Genomic DNA, 21123 nt, shown 5'->3' on the forward strand with positions numbered 1-21123 from the left:
AGTGGCTAATAGCAATTTAGGCTGCAGTCATATATTCACTTACATGGGAGTAAATCCTAGTGAAATCAATTGGACGTGTGCTGCTAGTTATATATAAATTGAATTGATCTGTTCAAGTTAACCTTTTAGCCTGCCTGTATATCTCACTGTGATTTTAAGTACATTTACTTGTAACTGTATGTTATTTTATTGGGTGTGTAATATTTAACCCACCTTAGTTGTATCTGATATGTGTTTACAATTATTCAAATGTGCATATTAGATACAACACATTACTATGATTATTTATTATACTTCTCGTCACGAAAAAGAATTGCATTAACTTTCAGCTGAAGGACTTACATTTCACCTATTTCTGCTTCTTTCTTTCATGTAAATATATTACCTCTATTCCTTATGGTTCTGCAACTTGTAAAGAATAATATTTCACTCTGCTTATCTGTATGCTCAGTTCCACCAGCTGCTGAGACAGGCAGAATAGGGTCTTTTTGAAAGCTTTCCAATTGCTGTTAATGTTTCCTGGCATATGCACCATTTGATTAATTCATCATAGCCAGAAGTCTTAGCTCTTTCATGAATAGCACCTTTTGAAACTCTTTCTTCTTTTATCCTTCCTGGATGTTGGTGACAGCATGCAAAGATCAGCAGCTTTTTCATATGCTGTAGGGAAACTGAAAGACTCTGTGCTTTCCCATTAGTCACCCACAGGAAGGATCTTAAGTTTGAAATCTATATTGTAAAACTGTGCTGGCTTCTCCGTTGGTCTTTAGATACCAAAAAGTAGAAGGAGTTGAGCATCCAAACGGGGTCACAAAGGAGAGAAACACTTTATCAGGATACAAAATTGGTTTGCTGACAAGAAGCCCAATGTGCTTTGGCCTGTCCCTTATTTTGAGGTCTTCTTTCAGGGGGCTGTAACATTAATAATAAAATACAAATGAGACAACACATAATATTAAAACGTATTTTCAAAATGAGTTAATAAAACACATTGCCACAAGGGCCTATGCATATGTAATAGCACTAAAAAAAAAAATCTTAAAAATTTGACATATTCCAAAAGTACTGCATAACATTCAAATTCTTACTAAAGAAAAATGCAGAGTTTCTCCCAGCAAAAAGATTGTCTCCTGTATTAGTCTACTGGTGACTGAAAAGGGTATTTCTCAAATTCATTCTTAGAGTTCTCTTTTATCATGTGCTCATGATTGGTTATTCATGGAAATTTGTGGGTCCTTTACATCGTCATAAGAATATAAGAGCATAAGAAGAACCATGCTGCATCTGACCAAGGGTCCATCTAGTCCAGCACTCTGTTCACTCAGTGACCAACCAGCTGTTGACCAGGAACCCAAAAGCAGGATATCCTCCCACCCATGTTCTCCAGCAACTAGTGCATATAGACTTACTGCCTCTGATACCGGATGTAGCACATAGCCATCAGGACTAGTAGCCATTGATAGCCTTCTCCTCCAGAAATTTATACAACACCCTTTTAAAGTCATCCAAATTGGTGGCCATCACTACATCTTGTGGTAATGAATACTATGCACTTCCTTTTATCTGTCCTGAGCCTCCCACCAATCAGCTTCATGGGATGACCCGGGGTGTGTGTGTGTGTAGTTTTATGAGAGTAGGAAAAAAATGTCTCCCTATCCACATTCTTCACACCATGCATAATTTTGTACACCTCTATCATATCTCCCCTTACCCTCTTTTCCCCCCAAGCTAAACAACCCCAGCTATTGTAAACTTCCATCATAGGGGAGACGCTCCAGTCCCTTGTTCATTTTAGTTGCCCTTTTCTGCACTTTTTCCAGCTCTGCAATATCTTTTTTAGGTGTGGTGACCAGAACTGTACACAATATTCTAAGTGTAGTTGCACCATTGCTTTCTATAAGGGCAGTACGATACTGGCAGTTTTACTCTCAATTCCTTTTCTAATAATGCTTAATGTTGAGTTTGCCTTCTTTACAGCGGCCACACACTGGGTTGACATTTTCATCAATCTGTCCACCACAACCTGAAGATCTTTCTTGGTCAATCACCATTAGCTCATATCGTGAACCTTCAGGGCCAGATCTACACCTTGTGTCAAATCGTTACAAATGTGGAATAAAAAGCAGGAAATGGCACTATGAAAGTGGTATATGGAATGTGGATTGTGCCCCAACAGTTATCAGTGAACTTCAGTTCTGCTATAAAGCAGAACTGACCTTGGACATCTAGCCTTGGATGTCTCCCGCACTTTTCCCTTTTATCCTGTTTTCAAAAAGAGCATAGATAAACTGAAATAAAAATAGACGCAGCATATCGGCAGCCACTAGATGTTTCATTGAACATACAGTATAGACCATTACCAAGGTAGGAAGTTTATAATTCCAAATCACGAGTTCACCATAACCCAGAAAGACTCCAGAAGAAGAAAGCCTGGTAAGGGCTTAATGTAGAGAAGCTCTTATACTCTTGGACCATTTTTGGACTTAAGATACCAACTTGCACATTGATGGCTGGTTTGTGGAGCTGGGCAGTTCCATGTTATTTTGTTCACACAGTTTTTTCTAAATACATTCATTCTCATCTTTTCCAGCTGTAGCTGTGTCTTTTAACTCTCTATGTCTCTGTTGCAAAGCACCCAGCCACTTGATTTTACTTACATCACAACTCAACCCCCTTCACCCCCCGCATTCATCCTAGATTTCCTTAATTCCATCCCAATTCTTCTCTGTAGTATATGGGCAGGGAATAATTGCTGCAGAAAAGAATTAAGTAAATATTTTTGGGTTATCAAACTGTCAGGGCAGGGCTAGCCCTGGCATGCAGAAAGGTGAAGCAACCGTTCTCAGCCTGCACTTAGGGGTGAACCACACATTGACCATGGATGGCATGCAGCCCCTGCTGTAGCTCATGACCCTTACCATTAAGTAAAAAAAAAATGCTAGCCAAAAGTTAATTTTGATCCTTGTGTTCTGTAGACACCACAGATGCCTTTTAAAAATTATTATTATTATTATTGTTATTATTATCATCATCATCATCATCTCTCATTTCTCGTTCATGGCAGTATCTTATTGCGGGATTTCCTCTTTTCACACTGGTAGGGAAAACAGGCCTTTTTATTACTAGTTTGAATTTTCATTTCAAATTAAGCCGCGGAAAACTTGGAAAGTACAAGAGAAGTGCTGGAGGCTGAGAGCATCATGGAAAGGACCCACAAACTTCCATGAGTGACCAATCATGAGTGTGCAGTAAATCATTCATGTAGATTTATTGCACATGCTAGTTGCAGGATAAGATAATATATGTGGTAGTTGCAGGATAGATCTTGCTGGCTAAAGCTAGATAAAAAGTTCATATACCATCAATCGATCAATTGAAAAATAAGATATTAACTATCATGCTCATGAACTAAATTAATTATTATAAACTGCTGACAGATGAACTCAGTACTAACTTTATTTTTAAAAATTGACTCAGTTTATTAAGTACTGGAATAGTTATAGACCAGATGAATTAGTAACTAAATATGAGATTGGTTTTATGTACAGGAATATTAATGAAAGTATATTAATTAACTTGTAGGAAAATTTATGTCATTGTTATTCACATAATTTAAAGAAGAATTATAACCTAAAGTTGCAATCTGGATTGTAATAAATCATAGTTAAATCCCATTCAATGGGACTCGGCAAGCAGAATATTCTTGAATTATTGCCTAAATTTGTGTAGTTGATATTGTTTTTGTGGTATTGTGGTAGGTGAATTGCATGTTGGGAGTTGTAGGAGGGGCATGGAGGGGAGCTGAGAGGAAGAGGAAGTAAAGGGGTGGAGTCAGGAAGATTGGAGTATGTTTGTTAGAGTTTCGGTTGCAGTCTAGGCCGAGAATAAAGGAGTGTTTAAGAAGATGTCTCTGGTGTCTTAAGATTCTTGCAATACAACAGTTTTATACTAACTTGTCTTCAAATATCTTTTCAGCTTCTTTCTTTCTTTTGAGGGGATAGTAAAATAGGGTGACCATATGAAAAGGAGGACAGGGCTCCTGTATTTTTAACAGTTGTATTGAAAAGGGAATTTCAGCAGGTGTCATTTGTATGCATGCAGCACCTGGTGGAATTCCCTCTTCATTACAACAGTTAAAACTGCAGGAGCCCTGCCCTCTTTTGTATCTGGCCACTCTAGCAGCTTTAACTGTTGTGACGAAGAAGGAATTTCACCAGGTGCTGCATGCATACAAATGTCACCTGCTGAAATTCCCTTTTCTATACAACTGTTAAAGATACAGGAGCCCTGTCCTCCTTTTCATATGATCACCCTAAATGAAACGTTTGCTGTTCTACTATGTGTTCTTCATCTGAGTGTATGCATTCATGTATTAAAAATGCTGTCACCTTCCAGCATGTTCCTTATCCCTCACTCTCAGCAGATTAAGAATCCCTTACCTTTAAGACATTCCAAATATTCCTTGCCAGAAAAACAAGGAAGTAGCTGCATAGTCTGTTTTAATTTCTCTCTCTTGCAGCAACTGCTTCTGTCTTCATGTTGTTGTCCCAATTACAAGAGTAGCCACCATAGGGGTGGTGGAAAGACAGCAGCCCATGCAGTCACTCTATTGTAGGGAAAACAGCAGAAACTGAGGTCAGGCGTTGTTTGCTGTTAATTGATTATGAGAATTGTTAATGTCTTGTGTACTCCCTTCCCATCACTATGTTGCTTAAAATAATTTTTTAAGTTAAAATATGTATGTGATACAGAATCAAAATACAATTCTCAAAAAGTAAAGCCTTAATTATCATTTTCGCTCTAAATTGAAACAAAGGGGGAGAAGACTTCCTAGGTCCTGGAAATATGTAGATATGACCCTGAGATACTTCCTGTACTCTCTAGCAAGGAGAAGCTGGGGCTTATTCGAAGATGAATCAGCTACGATAAGATTGATTGGAAAGGAACACGCTTGGGATACTTGTATTAATTGTTCAAACCATAATGCAGTAGATATGCAGATAGGTTTCTGTACACATATTGCCTCATTACGAGACTAATGTGTATACCAGCTATGGGTCTAGCATCTCTGAGCTGCGCTCAATAATATAATATATCCACTGCTTTTGCAGTGCTTGTGCAAAGGCCTGCTTGTGGAAAGGGTTTACATGCATGAGCAGTGTAACATTTGACCATTCATCCCGCACAAGATTGATCATTTCCTTCCATATAGTCTAATTTTTCATGTCACAGAAGGGAAGAGGTTTGCTCACTTGAGTTGGTTGTTGATTGATTACAATTCTGCCATGAAATATTTGAGCAGTAATTTCCAGGAGATGTGGTAGTTTTATTGAACCTTGCTATCATAAACATTGACACTGATATATTTGATGGAAATGGTACCTCAGTTCCCTGCATCAATGTTGTAATGACAGCAGAAAGTCGTGTTTTGTAATGTTGCACCATAGCAAACATTATTATTGTTGCTGTTGCTGTTGTTGTTGTTGTTATTTACATCTACTGTCCCATAGCCGAGGCACTCTGGGTGTTTTACAAAAATTGAAAGTATTGAAATACATTATACAAAGTGTAAAACCATTTACATAAAACATATAAACAGACAGCACACATACAAACATAACTAAAACGATTTTAAATAATCAATCATAATACAAATCCAGGATCTGATTTCTGTGTCCTGTCTAAAGGTTTTGTTTGTTTGTTTTTTGGCCAATTCAAGCAAGTCTTCAGCAAGCCTTATGAGCCATTTCAAATATTCAAGCACCCAACCCCCCAAAACCCCACATGGTACAACACAAACATAACTCTATCACTACCAAATTTTCATGGAGTTGTGACATCGTCATGTCCCATATTCGTCTAATTAACCCATTCATTTCAATGGATCTCCTCTAAGTGAGACTAATATTGGATACAACCGCATATATTTGGAAGCACTCCCAAGTTAAAATCTCCCTATTAGAAATTTAGGATTATGCAGAGGTTTTACTAACTTCAGACTTGTACACAACTTCAGACTTGTTAAAATCCAAAAGAAATCCTACTGATTGCTACCCCTCCAGGTAATTTGTCTGTGTGTGTGACCTGAATGACAGGTCAGCCTTGGAAGGGTAACACTGAGGTCAGTTCAGGAGTGGATGGTATTAACGAACTGAAGCTTAATCTAAACAAGACTGAGATAGTATTTGGGGCTGTCTATATGTGGCAAAAGCCCCGTGTCACTGTGGATCTGCGCCGCATTGCTTAGACGATGCAAACGCAGCTTCACAGCCACTGTGGGGCTTCCCTGTGATGCTGTGATATGAAAAAGTTGGGGATTTACCCAGAGTTTTTCAAAGAGAGTGACATCAACATGGCACTTCTGCCATGTGATGTTGCTCCAGGGACAATCCAGGGGTGGTGCCTGGCGGAAGGCAACCAGAAATTGTTGCCTTCCACCAGGAAGAGGGCAAGTGCAGCTCCAGGACCCAGATGGATGCCCAGAAACTCCACATTCTCTCCTCGGCATAAGGAATACCTGACACTGTCCTGGAAGAGGGAAAGTGCAGGGTTGAAGAGGGAGGCGGCACCAACCTGGCACCATGGACAGCCCCCAAGGTCAAGCCTGGCAATCTGGGTGAGGTGGTTCATTTTATTGTGGATGGAGTTGCATTGCCCTTGAAGGAACAGGTATGTAGCTTGTAGTTCTCCTTGAGCCATTGTGAATGCTTAGGAGGCAGTGATTGCTATGAGTGCCTTTTATCAGCTTTGGCTGATCTGCCAGCTTCAGCCTTTCCTAGAGAAGGAGGATTTGGTTTCAGTCATTTACCTTCAGACTGGATTATTACAATGTACTCTAACTGTACATTATAAAAACAGTCCAGTAGCTTCAAATGGTCCAAAATGTGGCAGCCAGACTTTTGTCTGGCATTCAAAGATCAGAGTATATAACTCCAGTCTTTTGTTAGTTCCACCAGTTTCCTATGTGCTTCTAGGCTCAATTCATAGCACTAGTTCTAGACTTTTAAGCCCTAAATGGTTTAGGGCCACTTGCTTCCATATCAGCCTCATTGTCAGAGGACTTGTTCTTGGTGCCATTTTGGGAAATTTGGCAAGTGAAGACAACTTTTCTATGGTAGTGTGACTCTGGAATGCTCTTCCAATTGAAATAAGTCAGACTCCCACTTTTTGTCTCTTTTGCCATTAATTGAAGATACTTTTATTTTTGATGGACATTTAATTTGTAAGCCCTAGTTTTATTGCTGTCAGTTTATTAATTTAAAATATTTTTAGGCCACCTTCCAGGGCAGAAGTCCTCCCAAGGTAGCTAGCCCTCCCAAGTCTTAGCGCATAACATCTTTCACTCTTGCTGCTGTTGGGTTTTGAGCTTGTATCTAGTGTTAGCTCTGCTTAGAGTACACTTGTTGAAATGACTGGAATTTAAATTTGATTAGCATTAGATACAACTCTTGTATTTTGTTTTGTCATTATGTGTCAATTGTATTATTGTTATTGCTTGTAGAAATTGATTGTTAATTGTACTTGTTTATTCATTAAACAAAAAACCTATGGTTTACAAAACAGCATTAGGGCTCTTAGAGCTTCCAATCAAGCACCAAAAGGCAGGGAAATTGGGTGTTAAGGCTCACCAGCCTTAACGCCACATCCTCCCTAAGGAGGCAGAAAGAACCAGTGAAATTCTCATTCTCCCAAAGCAGATAAACCATGAGGACAGGATGGAGAATAGGATATACAGAGGTGACTGTGGGGTTGTGAAAAACTGATGACAAATAAGTTAGTGGCCTCCAAAGGTGTTGTACTACAACTCCCATTATTGCAAGTCAGTATATTCCAATGCTGGAACTTGTAATTTTAACCGTCTGGAGGGCAACAGAGGGGAATGCTGTTCTGTATCCTTACCAAATACAGGTCTGCCCAATACTTTCCTCTCATACACACCTCGCGTATAGCAGCACGGTTGATAACAAAAGAGACACTATTCGTTACAGATCTAGAACCAGAGAATGTGCCATGCACTTTCAACTTTTGGTCAATATCCTGCCCTTCAAAGAACCAATGTTTTTCCTTAAAATGTGTTCATACAAAATATACTGGTCACTCCCCCACATTCCTTCCACAATACATCATCTCATTAAAGTGACAAAGCAGCAGAAAGGGTTTAGTTTGGCTGTCTTGAACTCCTTTCAGATGAGATTAGTTTGCAATCCTATACCACTTGGGAGTAAGCCCTAGTGAACTCAGTGGCACTGACTTCTGAGAAGACATGTATAGGATTCATGAAAAGGAAGCATTTCATGTTCTGTGTCTGTACTTGGAGACAACCTGAAAAATTGTTCTACTAGAATTAAAAATCCTTGATTAATTCTGGAAGCACACAAGATTACAGGAAAGTATTCTATATTAGAATAAGTTACAGTTTACTATGCTAATTATTACAACTCATTTTATGCTATATGCTTTTTCTTCCTGTTTGGATCTCAAAGTAGCAGATTATGATCAAGTTTGTGGTCAAGTTTGAAGCCTGCACAGGCTGCATTTCCATCTCTAGATATTTATTCAAAAGTAAGACCCACTAAATTTCCTTGGTTCTTGAAAAGCCACTAATGTCTCCAATCTGTCATAGACTGTATATGAGTCAACAAATGGGCAAGGTGGAAGTACTTTCATTAAAAGATCAGTAGATCCAGTAGTAGGTAGTAGGTGGTGCACATCCTGTTTGGGGTGACACTTTTAAGTATCAAGTTTTCATTCCTCTTTTAAGTTGCCCTCTCTTTAAGTATCAGATTTACAACTTGGTGGTACTTTGGGGAATGGCAGTAACTCAGTGGTATCTTTATGGAAAATGTCAGACTCAACTGGTGTGAAAAAGGTCAGGCTTTAAGATGTTAGGGGAAAAAGTTAATTTTTTCCTGAACGGGCATTATATAGTATATATTATATTGCCTAACTATGCTTATTAGATTTATTTACCTGTATTTGTTTATTTATTTATTTAGATTACTTACCTATTTAAATTACTTTCATTTGGATTACTTTCCTGTGTTGTTTTGATGTTTAGGAGCATTAAATCAAACAAGCTGGTGGAAAAAATATGCAGCATGCAATGGTGCTAAACAATCACCTATTAATATTGATGAAGATCTAACTCAAGTAAATGTCAATCTTAAAGAACTTAAATTTCAAGGCTGGGAAAAAGAAACATCACAAGATACTTTAATATACAATACAGGCAAAACAGGTACAAAATTCATATCTGATGTTTTGATCCATTTAATGTTCATAAGAGTGCATTTGTTTTGCATGAGAAGTGAATCTTACGGTTGTAAATCTCTTCATTCATTTTCTTTCTTTTTTATCCTCTTGAAGCTAGGATTTTTGCAATTATGGGGAAGGCAGCTGGCAATAGCAGTCAAGCATCAAGTCAAGAGGACTCAAAGGGAAATGAAATACATTAACAAAAATAGCCCCAGAAATCACATAATTACTGTAATCCAGTAATGCATACTTACTGAAAATAAAGATTTAAGTATTTTCCTCATAATAATTATGACTTAATAATACCTACATTTGACATGCTGTCATGCTAATGTTTTCACAACTACACAGCTAGTGTTTTCAAAGAGCAATTTAGAAAGATATTCCCCACTATGTTTGAAAAATGGTTATAGACAACCCCCTCATTTATATATAGGATTGGAATTAAAAAAGGAAGCATCACTCTAATTGTGTTGCAGCCAGCCACAAATAAACCCATAGAAGAGTGCTGGTCAGTCAGAAACATGGAGGTTGGCATATATACTACTGTAGTTTGGTTCACCCTATGAGTGTGTAGAATACCAGTCTCCTTGATTGTGGTATTTCACATAGTCCTGGAACTGCGCAATGTGATCCACATGCTCAAGGGCGCTTTGAACTGTTCTCAGACAGCAATTTCCCATGAAGAATTACCTGATAAGACATCACTTTGGAAAATGAAGGGAATTTCCAAAGCATTTTATGGTATGGCATCTATTGATCAAAGAAGAAAATTCAGAAATTCAGTTGCACAGCCAAAGCTCTTAGATGTACCAAAAAGTATCTCTTTCGAGCCGGTCATAGAATTTCTTAAATTACTTTAATATTGCTTCTAATAGTTAAATTTCTTTTCAAATTCCTTGTATCAAATACTCTTTTTCCGCTCATGGTGGATTATCTTATGTGTCTTGGAAAACTATATAACTACAAAATAATGGAATTTGGATTTCCTTTATTTCTTAGAGCAAAATTTTAATTCATTATAAAGCTATTAATTATTATTCATTACAAAGCTTAAGATAGATTCTTCTTAGACAGGTCAGTATAGTGTGTTGGTCATAGCCAGTAAAGCATAGGATTATATTCAGACTGATACAACTGGTGCTGGTTCAGAAAGGTGCTAGTTCAGTGCACAGAAGAAATCCCTATGTAGTGTGTGAACAATGCAAAAGGGCCCTTTCTTTCGGAGGGAGAGCTAGAATGGAAGTAAAGCCATTACCCACCCCTTGAGCTTCATTGCAAGAGCCTCTGGAAATCTTTGCTTCACCATCAAGCAGTCAGCACTACCAGAATTATTTTGTAATTGTTGCAGGGAATTTCATATTCTGCCCTGCCTATTTCCCAAAGATGCAGTAATAACTACAGTCCACAATAGAATCATTCAGAAGTGTTCATTGGTTTTGATCTAGCTGTGTTAGTTTAACTCAGATCCCTTTGAAATCAGTGGGACAAGTTAATCATGACTTAAGTCTCATTGATTTTGATGGGAACAAAGTTAAAGCAACTTATTCTGGACCCCACTCATAATTGGTAATTTATACTGAGCATTTTAAAATGTTGATTTTTTCCCACCCTAGTGTTTATGCATCTGAATTGCATGTTTTTCTTCTTATGTATGCTGACTAACCTCTCTTTTTCTCTTTAGTGGAAATCAAGCTCACAAATGAATACTTCGTAATTGGAGGAGGCTTAGAAACTGTATTTAAAGCAAGCAGGATAACATTTCACTGGGGAAAATGCAATATATCTCATGATGGATCTGAACATAGTATAGATGGACAAAAGTATCCTCTCGAGGTAATGCGCATAGTTAATTTTGGTACTATAAATCAATAGAAATAACAGAATATACTATATGTGCTCTTTCAGGTGCTGAGATGCAATTAAAATATGCAGTAGCCATAGACTGAAGTTGTTTGTAATAAGTTTTCGTATATGTAGAGGTTTATTTATTTTAACTTTGCAATCCCAAAATAAATGTTCATAGTTCTTCATGGTTTTCTATGTTTTTAGAGTTTAGGATTAGCTCTTTTGGTGTGGTATCATCTAAGGAAGTTTTGAAGTTGATTGTACACTCAGATAGTATAAAATTATCAGGGTTACATTAATTTCCTCAAATTTATCTCAGTGCCAAAGCACATATTACCTTAAAGATGTAGGTAACAGTTATGTTTTGTTTACTGTACAGCAACCACAGGGGCCCCAGTCTAGTTTGAGACTATAGATTGGAACCATGGTGGAACCACTCTTTCCCCCAGCTAGGCAGGATCTACACCACTGCTTTAAAGCACTTTAAAGCGCTTTATAACAGTTTTGAGGCCCAGGACCCACTCCATATACAGTTGTCAAAGCTGTTATAAAGCGCTTTAAAACAGTAGTGTAGATCTAGAGTCATGATCCAGATTGGGGGTCCTGCACATACTCTACAGTAAAAAAAGAAAAGTAATGTGTGCTTAGGGGCTCAGTCTTTAAGAACAAACCACTCACTCAGTTCAGCATTATCTTGTAGGTAGAACAGCAACAGTACACACATGGACCTTTACTTCAATGGAGGGACTTCTTTGAAGGGAGTTTACATGAAACAGCTCCCTCCTAGTGGTACAGCTATATAATTTTAGACCTTGAACTTATGAGGGTCCCTTTTAGAGAGCCATGTGTATTACTTGCATTGTAAAACTGCTTCTACACTAGTAATGTAAGAGCAAAAAGAATCCCTGATTATTATTTTACGTTATACTCTGATCATGTGTAGTTACACTTAGATCATAGCACCATCATGACTCCAAGAAAAAAAATGATATTTGCTTTTGCTGCCCTGATATTGAACCCACTTTCTTGGGAATAAGCACCATTTTGTTATAGAAAGAGATAATATATATTTAAAATAAACATAATAAATTGAGCATCTGTAACCATTTACATGCCTGGCTGTCTGACCTGGACTACATTTTTTGTTTAGAAAATAATTAAAGGATGCTGATGCTGATGCTGAGCCTGTCAGTTGCTGCCCCTATCACCTGCGGCTCTCTAGGTAGTTGTTTGGGAGAGCCATGAGTTTCAGAGTTTTGACTTCAGCCCTGAGGTTCAGTCCCTAGCTGCAGCCCTTCTCTCTCCCTTTGAGCACATTACATACCTTTTAGCTTTTACAGGAACAAGAAAAACAGCAAATCTGTTTGAACAACTGTGTATTTACGAAGCTAATTTTCACTATTTATCCTTCCCTGCCCTGTCTTTTCTTCCACAACGTTTTAAATGGTAATTCTTCGAATGGGAAGCCATAGAAGAGAAGCATCAGTTTTCTCCAGGATAGTAATACAGATTTGCTCTTGGCATTTTTAATATAGCAAGGAAAACTCAAATGCTATTTCTACCAGATTTTTTTATTGACATTAGTTGGACACTATAAATAGTCTTTCAATTATTTAGAGGTCAATAAAAAATTTGACTCATACTTTGTTTTTGAAACTAGAGTACAAAATATTGTCATTTAAATTACCAGGTTTATTCACAATAAACCCAGAAGCAGGTGTTTACCATTCACTTTTCCCATGTTTAATGAAGGAAAATAGCTTCTCTTTAATGACATAACAATGATATCATGATGAAATTTGGAGAAACTTGATCTGCTTCAAAACTCAGCATAAGTGTAGCTTCTCCACCTAGATCTGCTTCAAAACTCAGCATAAGTGTAGCTTCTCCACCTAGAAACTAGGGGAAAAAGTAGGAGCTCATTTGCGTCATACTTGGCTTTGGAGGCATTCCAAGCACCTCTGAAGTCCATCATAACTGTATGTGTGGACTCCTGCAGGCAAACCCAATCATTTTGACATGCATTCACTATTAAGGGCACTTCGGGTTAGATCCAATATTAGTCCTACTTGGAGTAGACCTATTGAAATTAATGGGGTTTAAATTAGACTAATATTGCATACAACCCATTGCATGGGTTTTGCCATTTCAATTGGATCCATTTTATACCAAAGTTTAAACAAAGTATGGTGCTTAGTCAGAACACAACCGAAATCAACTGGAACCCTCATGCAGCATATGCTTACCTGCCCTTTGAACACGTCATGCCTGTCTCTTCATCATTATTTGAGAATTTGCCCGTCTCTGATCACCACCTCTGTTGGCTGGAGGGAGCCCCATTGACTTCCACTCCTATTTGCAGAGTTTGATATTACCACCTTGCTGAGTCTGGAGCATATGCAATGTTTCCAAGCAGTGTTTAGACTATTTCAAACAGCACATAGCAGTGCTTAGGGTTTTAGAAGTCCTTATGTGAAGTAAATGTATGTATCTGAGCATATATATGAATTCCTTTCAGACTATACTGTTGATACTTTTGTGGGAGAAATCCACCTAAATTATTATTATATTTACAGATGCAAATCTACTGTTATGATTCAAATCAGTTTCCGGATATAGATAAGGCAATTGAAGGAAATGGGAAATTGAGAGCTTTATCAATTTTATTTGAGGTAATCATTGTTTATGCATATTGGGTCACCTTAACTTTGAAATGTAATAATTCCAACTTAAAAGCAAGATTTGTAGTGTGTGTGCATGTATTATTGCTAATTAAATTTGCATAAGAAAAATAAGCCTTATCCACTTTAGTGTTTTAGCATGGTGGTGGTGTGCACGCACACGTGTGTGTGTGTGTGTGTGTGTGCATGTACAAAATACTAATAAAAAGTACTACTTTATAATTTGGGAATAAACAAACTGATAAAACATTGAACTCTAAGAATAAATTATACAATATTTCTTCCAACAGGTTGGTCTGGAAGATAATACGGATTACAGTTCAATTATTGATGGGGTGGCTAGTGTTAGTCGCTTTGGTGAGTTGCTGGTGTAACATGAGAAACCATCTGCATAATTATCAATTTGAAAACATTAAACCTAGTGATTATGGGCAGTACCCACCTGAGTTGTACCACTGGGAGAAATGCTGGTGCAGTGGGGATTTAGTGCTTCATAAAGCAAGCCCCATAAGCAAGAGGAAATGCTTCTTTTCTGATTGGTCAGGTCAGCAGAGTTCTCTTCTGTGAAACCTACTGACTTGCCCCATTCCAGAAACTAGCATTTCTAGTCATCCAGACTTGCTTTATGAAGCCCTAAATCCCTGTTGGGTGAGTGGTCACTCCCACTGGTGCACAGGCACAATAGGATACCACCCTGTGTTAATTTAAAAAGTCTAGGTATTGTTTGTTTGTTTTTGTTTTTAAAAGGTGCTCCAAATCTTATAGCCTTTGGCCTTAGCTAGACCTAAGGTTTATCCCGGGATCGTCCTTGGGTCATCCCTTTTCATGTAAATGACACACAGGGGATCCCGGGAGCAGGCAGGGATGACCCCGGGATGATCCCAGGATAAACCTTAGGTCTAGCTAAGGCCTTTGTTTCATAAACATATCTGTAGGGAAAAAGAGGAGATTGGGGGGTTTATTTACATGCCTTTGTTGCAAAGACCCTCTCTCTGCTGAAAAGAACTCTCTTATTCACTTCAACACAGAGAGTGGATCTGTCTGCATATACATTATGTTCCATTGCATATCCATATATCTCCTTCCGGTATTGGGTGCCTGGGTGCCTGCACTCATAAAAGTTCCTTTACAATTCAGGATAAAATCTGTTTCCAATTCTTTTAGTAACTGTGAATTTGATCTACATTATATTTTAGATAGTTGATAAAGTGTCTGTCAATTTTACTGGTTTTGAAATTTATACACTCCTTTTCAGGGAAGTTTTAAAGAACAATTGTCTTCTAAATTTAATGCAGTTGCACTAGAATGTATTCCTATAATTTTTCAATCACTAAACAGTGATATTTTTAGATCAAAATATAAGTTTTGATCTAAATATAAGTACTTAGTTTAGAAAACAAAGATTGAAATATGTTACATTCATTCTATTCCAAAACTGTTTATGGATTGAAAACAAAAGTGACAAAAGTTGCATAAGACTTTTTTGTGTGTTTTTTGAAAATAATTTTTAATGAGAAATTTCAACAAAACAAAAAAGGGGAAAAATGGCTACCTAAAATTGAATTGATCAATTTCACTATGTATGAAATGTGTATGTGTGTGTGTCTGAGTATGAAAATATAGCTTTCTAAGAATTAAACTCTAACAAAAGCAGACCAAATATCCCTATAAATAGCCATTCACAGGTGGTATCTATATACCCCCCATTCAAATGTTGAAAGCATTGTTAGTTCCTCAATTGATTGCATTATAGAAAGTGAGTCTTTATCTTTCCAATGTTGCAATATCAGACTTTTAACTGTCAAAAGGGCACAGTGAATCCATTTGCGCTGACCATGCATTAACTTCCAGGAAGTTGGTAGATAATTTAAGAGGACATGTACATCAATAAATATTAACGAGTGTTCCAGTACAAGGTTTATGTGTATAATAACCTCCTCCCCCAAATAAAGCAACTATTGGGCATTGTCAAAACATATGGTTAAAAAGAAGCATTAGCTCTGTTACACCTCTATCAATTAGCTGACTTAGACAAACCCTTATTAAAGAGATGTTGTGACATCTAATACACATGGAACAAGTGTTTTTGCAGAATAAAGTGTGTAATGATTTCTTAGCACCACTGGTACATTCAGATTTACACTCTAGACTGCGAAACTGGATACTGCTCTTCATTTCTTTTTTTTGTTTTGGCTGAACTGTAAACTTCTTTTTTAAAAAATATATATATATATATTTTCAGCCTTATGTTAGTAAGAGACTGGGCAAACTGTGGAGAGGGCTGCCATTACTTTTTTGTGAAGGGAATATTATCTGTCTGAATACACATTTTAGTTTATAAATGTGATAGCTCTCTGGAGATATTGAACTTGATGACAAAGTACAACTTAACAGAGGCATTTTATTCAGTTTTGCTGACAGTGTTCAGTGCCATTAGATATGAACAAAGAAGGAACTATTCTGAAGAAAGCTTTGAAAAATAATTGGCTGTGTTTGCACATCATGAGAATCCATGAAACCTGGCCTATTAAACCATGATGCGCATGAGAAGCACACTGTATTCACTACCACTTTGATCCTCCCATGGGATGAGTAGGTAAACAAACCAGGAAGCCATAATTAAGCATAGCTCCCTATTACATCCAAATCTGGGACCATGGCGAATTGCTATCAAACAAAACAAAATTGAAATCCAGCGTAAGCCATGATTTAAAGTCAGTTTACAAATCCTGGCCTTTGGGGAGCAATTAACCATAGTCCCAGTTTTGGATAAATGGAAGCTACTCTTAATTGTGCCTTCCTGGGTTTTTTATCTGCTTACATGTGAACACTGTGGCTTAATAAGCTAAGAATCTTGTCTTGCTGTGATGTGCAAACACAGCCCCTGTGATTTTGTAGGAAAGAGCTGAGCAGTTAATAACAAATTTATCTTAATAAATTTCACAAGTGGAATTATTGTAAACACACAAAGAGGTATAAATATAAATATTCAGAAAAAGGGGCATTAAAATAATCACTGGCAACATGATTTATTTGGAGGTGCTGCAGCTTCAAAACAAAGCAGATGGCCATATCACATGTTACCCGCTTAATGAGAGGATACCAGTAATAAATACCTTGTGTGCTTGCAATTGTGTCCTGTTCCAACAACTTGTAAAGGCAACCTAGCTAATTAACACCCTTTAAGCCAGCCTTCCTCAACATGCTACCCTCCGGATGTTTTGGACTATGCTGGCTGGCGTTGATGGGAGGTGGCCCAAAATACCGGGATGGCACCATGTTGGGAAAGGCTTGCCTTGCTGTCTTAACAGGGATAGAGCCCTTGCAGCTGCTGCACACTCCTTGGAGCACCATCATGTTGCATTTCCTCAGCAGAGAGAATAAGAAGAATGTTGCCCCACTTGTTGTTCTCTCTGGCAATAGCACTTGTTGTCTGAAGTTGAGAGGAGGAAAGTAAAGAATAAGAGACACTTTCTTGGTATGGAGAAGGTATGTGCTGCTGTTGGGATATGTGTGTGGCAGCAATGGGCACTTTCTCCTGACTAGAGACAGGGAAAAGGCAACAGTTGGTGGGTGAATTCTCTAAACATAACTGCCTGGAGACCATTACAGGGCTGCTCATGACGTTTCTGCTTCCATTATATGAACTATTACTTAATTATGAGATTATAAGGGACATTTCACCCAGCAGAGCAAGTCAAAGGAGATATATGATACTACATTCATTGCTATAACCTCAACATTTCATTTTACAAAATAACTAAATTCATTATAAGAACTGTGTTGGATCAGAGTCTGCTCCTAGACCATTCAGAGCTTTAAAGGTCATCACCAGCACTTTGAATTATACCTGGAAATAAATAGGAACTTGGTATGGCTATTTTAACAAAGGAACCCTATGTAAAGCACATTGCAATAATCCTGATGTGAAGTACCTAAGATATATGTCGTCCTGGTCAGATCTGCATTCTCCAGGAATGGGTGTAGTTGGTGCAACAGCCTCAGCTGGACAAAGACACTCCCGGCTACAGCTAAGACCTGGGCATCCAAGGAACCACTAAACGATAAGAATGCTTTTCAAGCAGAGAGCTACCCCATCCAACAAAAGGGGCCTATTGCCCTATTTTACCTCTATCTTGTCTGGATACAGTTTTATTTTGGCCCACATCCAGGCTACCATCTCCAGGCAACAATCCATTGACAGCCTCCCTCGAATTAAGTAGGCCCTGCTCGTACGTCAACCACCAAGACTATCAGATTAGCAGGCATTAGAGAGAAGAGCTTTTTGGTGGTGGTCCCATATCTATGAAATTCTCATCCTAGGGAGGTACAAGTGTCCCTTATTTTCTTGGCTTATAAACAAATCTTGAAGTCCTTTTTATTTCAAGTTGCATTCAATCCATATGTGTATTGTTGTTTTTATTTGTTTGTATTGTTTTTAACTGTTGCTGTTAATTTTGGTGTTTTAATGCTTTTAGTTTGGATTGTGGTTTTATTTACATATGATTAATTGTGTAGTAGTGTTTTATGTTTTTTATGTAAACCAGCTTGTGTGGGTTTTGCCTCAGAAGGCAACATACAAATTCTGTAATTTGGGCTCTACTTTTATTTTATGCAGTCTGGTTTTACAAATACCACCATAAAATTAAAATTTATATTTTGCAGGGAAAAAAATTGAACTGGAGCCATTCATTTTATTGAACCTTTTGCCAAATTCAACAGATAAATATTATACTTATAATGGATCTTTGTCAACTCCCCCCTGCACGGAGACAGTTGAATGGATAGTATTCAAAGACACTGTAAACATTTCAGAAAACCAGGTGATTTATATATGTATTATTCTTTCTTCTCACATCAGTCCATTGGTTTCTGTTCACCACTCTGCTGCTAAGATCATCTTCTTGGCTCGCCACTCTGACCATGTTACTCCACTTCTGAAATCTCTTCATTGGCTTCCAATTCACTTCAGAATCCAATATAAACTTCTCCTGTTGACCTACAAAGCTTTTCACTGTCTAGCTCCTTCCTATCTCTCCTCTCTCATCTCACACTATTGCCCCGCTCGTGCTCTTCGCTCCTCTGATGCCATGTTTCTCGCCTGCCCAAGGGTCTCTACTTCCCTTGCTCGGCTTCGTCCATTTTCTTCGGCTGCCCCTTACGCCTGGAACGCTCTTCCAGAACATTTGAGAACTACAAGTTCAATCGCAGCTTTTAAAGCTCAGCTAAAAACCTTTCTTTTTTCTAAAGCTTTTAAAACTTGATTTGCTCTGACTTTATACTGTTCGTTTTACCCTACCCTGTGCCTGTTTGGTGCATTCTCTTCCCCTCCTTATTGTTTTATTATGATTTTATTAGAATGTAAGCCTATGCGGCAGGGTCTTGCTATTTACTGTTTTACTCTGTACAGCACCATGTACATTGATGGTGCTATATTAATAAAAGAAAACAATGTACAGTTTTATTAAGCAGTGGTGAAGAATATTTAAATATGTATATAGATTGTATGACTTTCTGGACTTTGGGCGATGGGATGCATTTCAAATGAACAAAATATTGGATACTAAATCGTAACGCATTAGAAAGGAAAGGGGGGCTCTGTTGCTCTTATTCAAAAATAAGAAGTCATGTTATATTGTTATACTCCATCACTTCACGAGAAGTACACAATTTTACAACTAAATTTGTAGCTTACCCACAGCCAGGCTTCAGTTGCACAATAATTTTCCAGATAGTAGCATGAATGTTCCAGTTCAGATATAATTATGTTAGGGTGACCATATGAAAGGAGGACAGGGCTCCTGTATCTTTAACAGTTGTATTGAAAAGGGAATTTCAGCAAGTGTCATTTGTATATAAAGAGAACCTGGTGAAATTTCCTCTTCATCACCACAGTTAAAGCTGCAGGAGCTATACTAGAGTGACCAGATTTAAAAGAGGGCAGGGCTCCTGCAGCTTTAACTGTTGTGATGAAGAGGGAATTTCACCAGGTTCTCCATATAAACAAATGACACCTGCTGAAATTCCCTTTTCTATGCAAGTGTTAAAGATACAGGAGCCCTGTCCTCCTTTTCATATGGTCACCCTAAATTATGTTAATCTAATGACCATGGTGTGCTGAGATGAGAAAGAGCATCAGGCTCATATGCTTCCTTTTGCTTCCCCTTGTCCCCTTGTGTCCTAGTTTTGGTGCTTCTGTTGTGAGTTAAACCATAATTTCCCATTGCATCTGAACCAGAAAACTAAGCTTACTACCAAATTTTATATTTGTGTCTTTTAAAACATTTTTAGAGAGTAAACTGGGATAGGGTGGCAGTGGGAAGGTAGTTTGTTGGGCAGGTACATTGTAACTATTCAAGAGCAACTGCTCTAGAAACACTTTGCAATGTGAGGTGGAGGAAAAAGCCAACTTGGGCATTTTTCTGTAGAAGAATAAAAAGGCTAAGATGGCCATATCTCTGCCATACAAATAGGTGATGTACAGATAATCTAACAGCATGAAACTCTACCTTGTGAATGTGTAAACTTGGGATGTAATAACAGAGATGTGTTAAATTCACTATGGATTTCAATTTTATCCTGAAAGTGCCTTTTATTGGTGTAATTTATTCTAAAGGGGGAAAACCCCATTTACTGCATTTTTCCAGCTTTCGGTGTTTTGCGACGTCCTTACCATGCAACAGTCTGGCTACGTGATGCTAATGGACTACCTGCAAAACAATTTTAGAGAGCAACAGCATAAATTTTCTGGCCAAGTGTTTTCCTCATATACTGGACATGAAGAAATTCATGAAGCAGGTATTTAATCCTTCCTTAGTACTGCTGATTTGACTGAATTGGCTATCATTTTAAGCAAAATGCATTGCTTCTAGAAGAAAGATTCTGGTTCTGATTCAAATGGCACATGTGCAGAATTGTCAATTTGCTGTTTGGCAGAGAAGAATGAGTGGGGTGGGTTACTTAATCCAGTCCTGCCAAAACCTTAAAATATGATTGCCTGTTTTCTGGCTGGGAATATATACATGTAATCCTGGCAGCTCCATTGGGAAAGAAACTGCATTCACAGCACCAATTTGTGTGTGTATTATTCATCCAGTTAAGGATGTACACACAAATGGCTGTCTCTACACGCATGTGGCTCCTAGTTTAGTCAGGCGTCATATTTTTACTTGCAATAAGAAAAAAAATTTAATAATATTAAAAACAACAACAACCCAATAATGAAATGTTCCAAGCTGAAAGTACAAAATAAACTTTATGAAAAAACACCCAAAGAATAATAAAAACTATATAAGTTGCCAACCTTCTTTGTCCTTTGAATGTATCTCATCTTGAGTGA

The 21123-nt window shown here is 37.8% G+C and overlaps 1 protein-coding gene across 3 annotated transcripts in view; it reads left to right on the forward strand.

The window, feature by feature from the left end:
- The window catches only part of PTPRZ1 (protein tyrosine phosphatase receptor type Z1), a 134361-nt gene that overhangs the window by 52686 nt on the left and 60552 nt on the right, over positions 1 to 21123 (forward strand). For all 3 annotated transcript variants that reach the window (XM_063134069.1, XM_063134070.1, XM_063134071.1), the window contains exons 3-8: positions 9059 to 9238; positions 10940 to 11091; positions 13680 to 13775; positions 14075 to 14141; positions 18450 to 18607; positions 20432 to 20582. In XM_063134069.1, coding sequence (XP_062990139.1) covers positions 9059 to 9238; positions 10940 to 11091; positions 13680 to 13775; positions 14075 to 14141; positions 18450 to 18607; positions 20432 to 20582 — 804 coding nt within the window. The remainder of the gene's footprint in view (positions 1 to 9058; positions 9239 to 10939; positions 11092 to 13679; positions 13776 to 14074; positions 14142 to 18449; positions 18608 to 20431; positions 20583 to 21123) is intronic.

This window comes from Elgaria multicarinata, chromosome 9 (assembly GCF_023053635.1).
Source record: "Elgaria multicarinata webbii isolate HBS135686 ecotype San Diego chromosome 9, rElgMul1.1.pri, whole genome shotgun sequence".
NCBI lineage: Eukaryota > Metazoa > Chordata > Lepidosauria > Squamata > Anguidae > Elgaria > Elgaria multicarinata.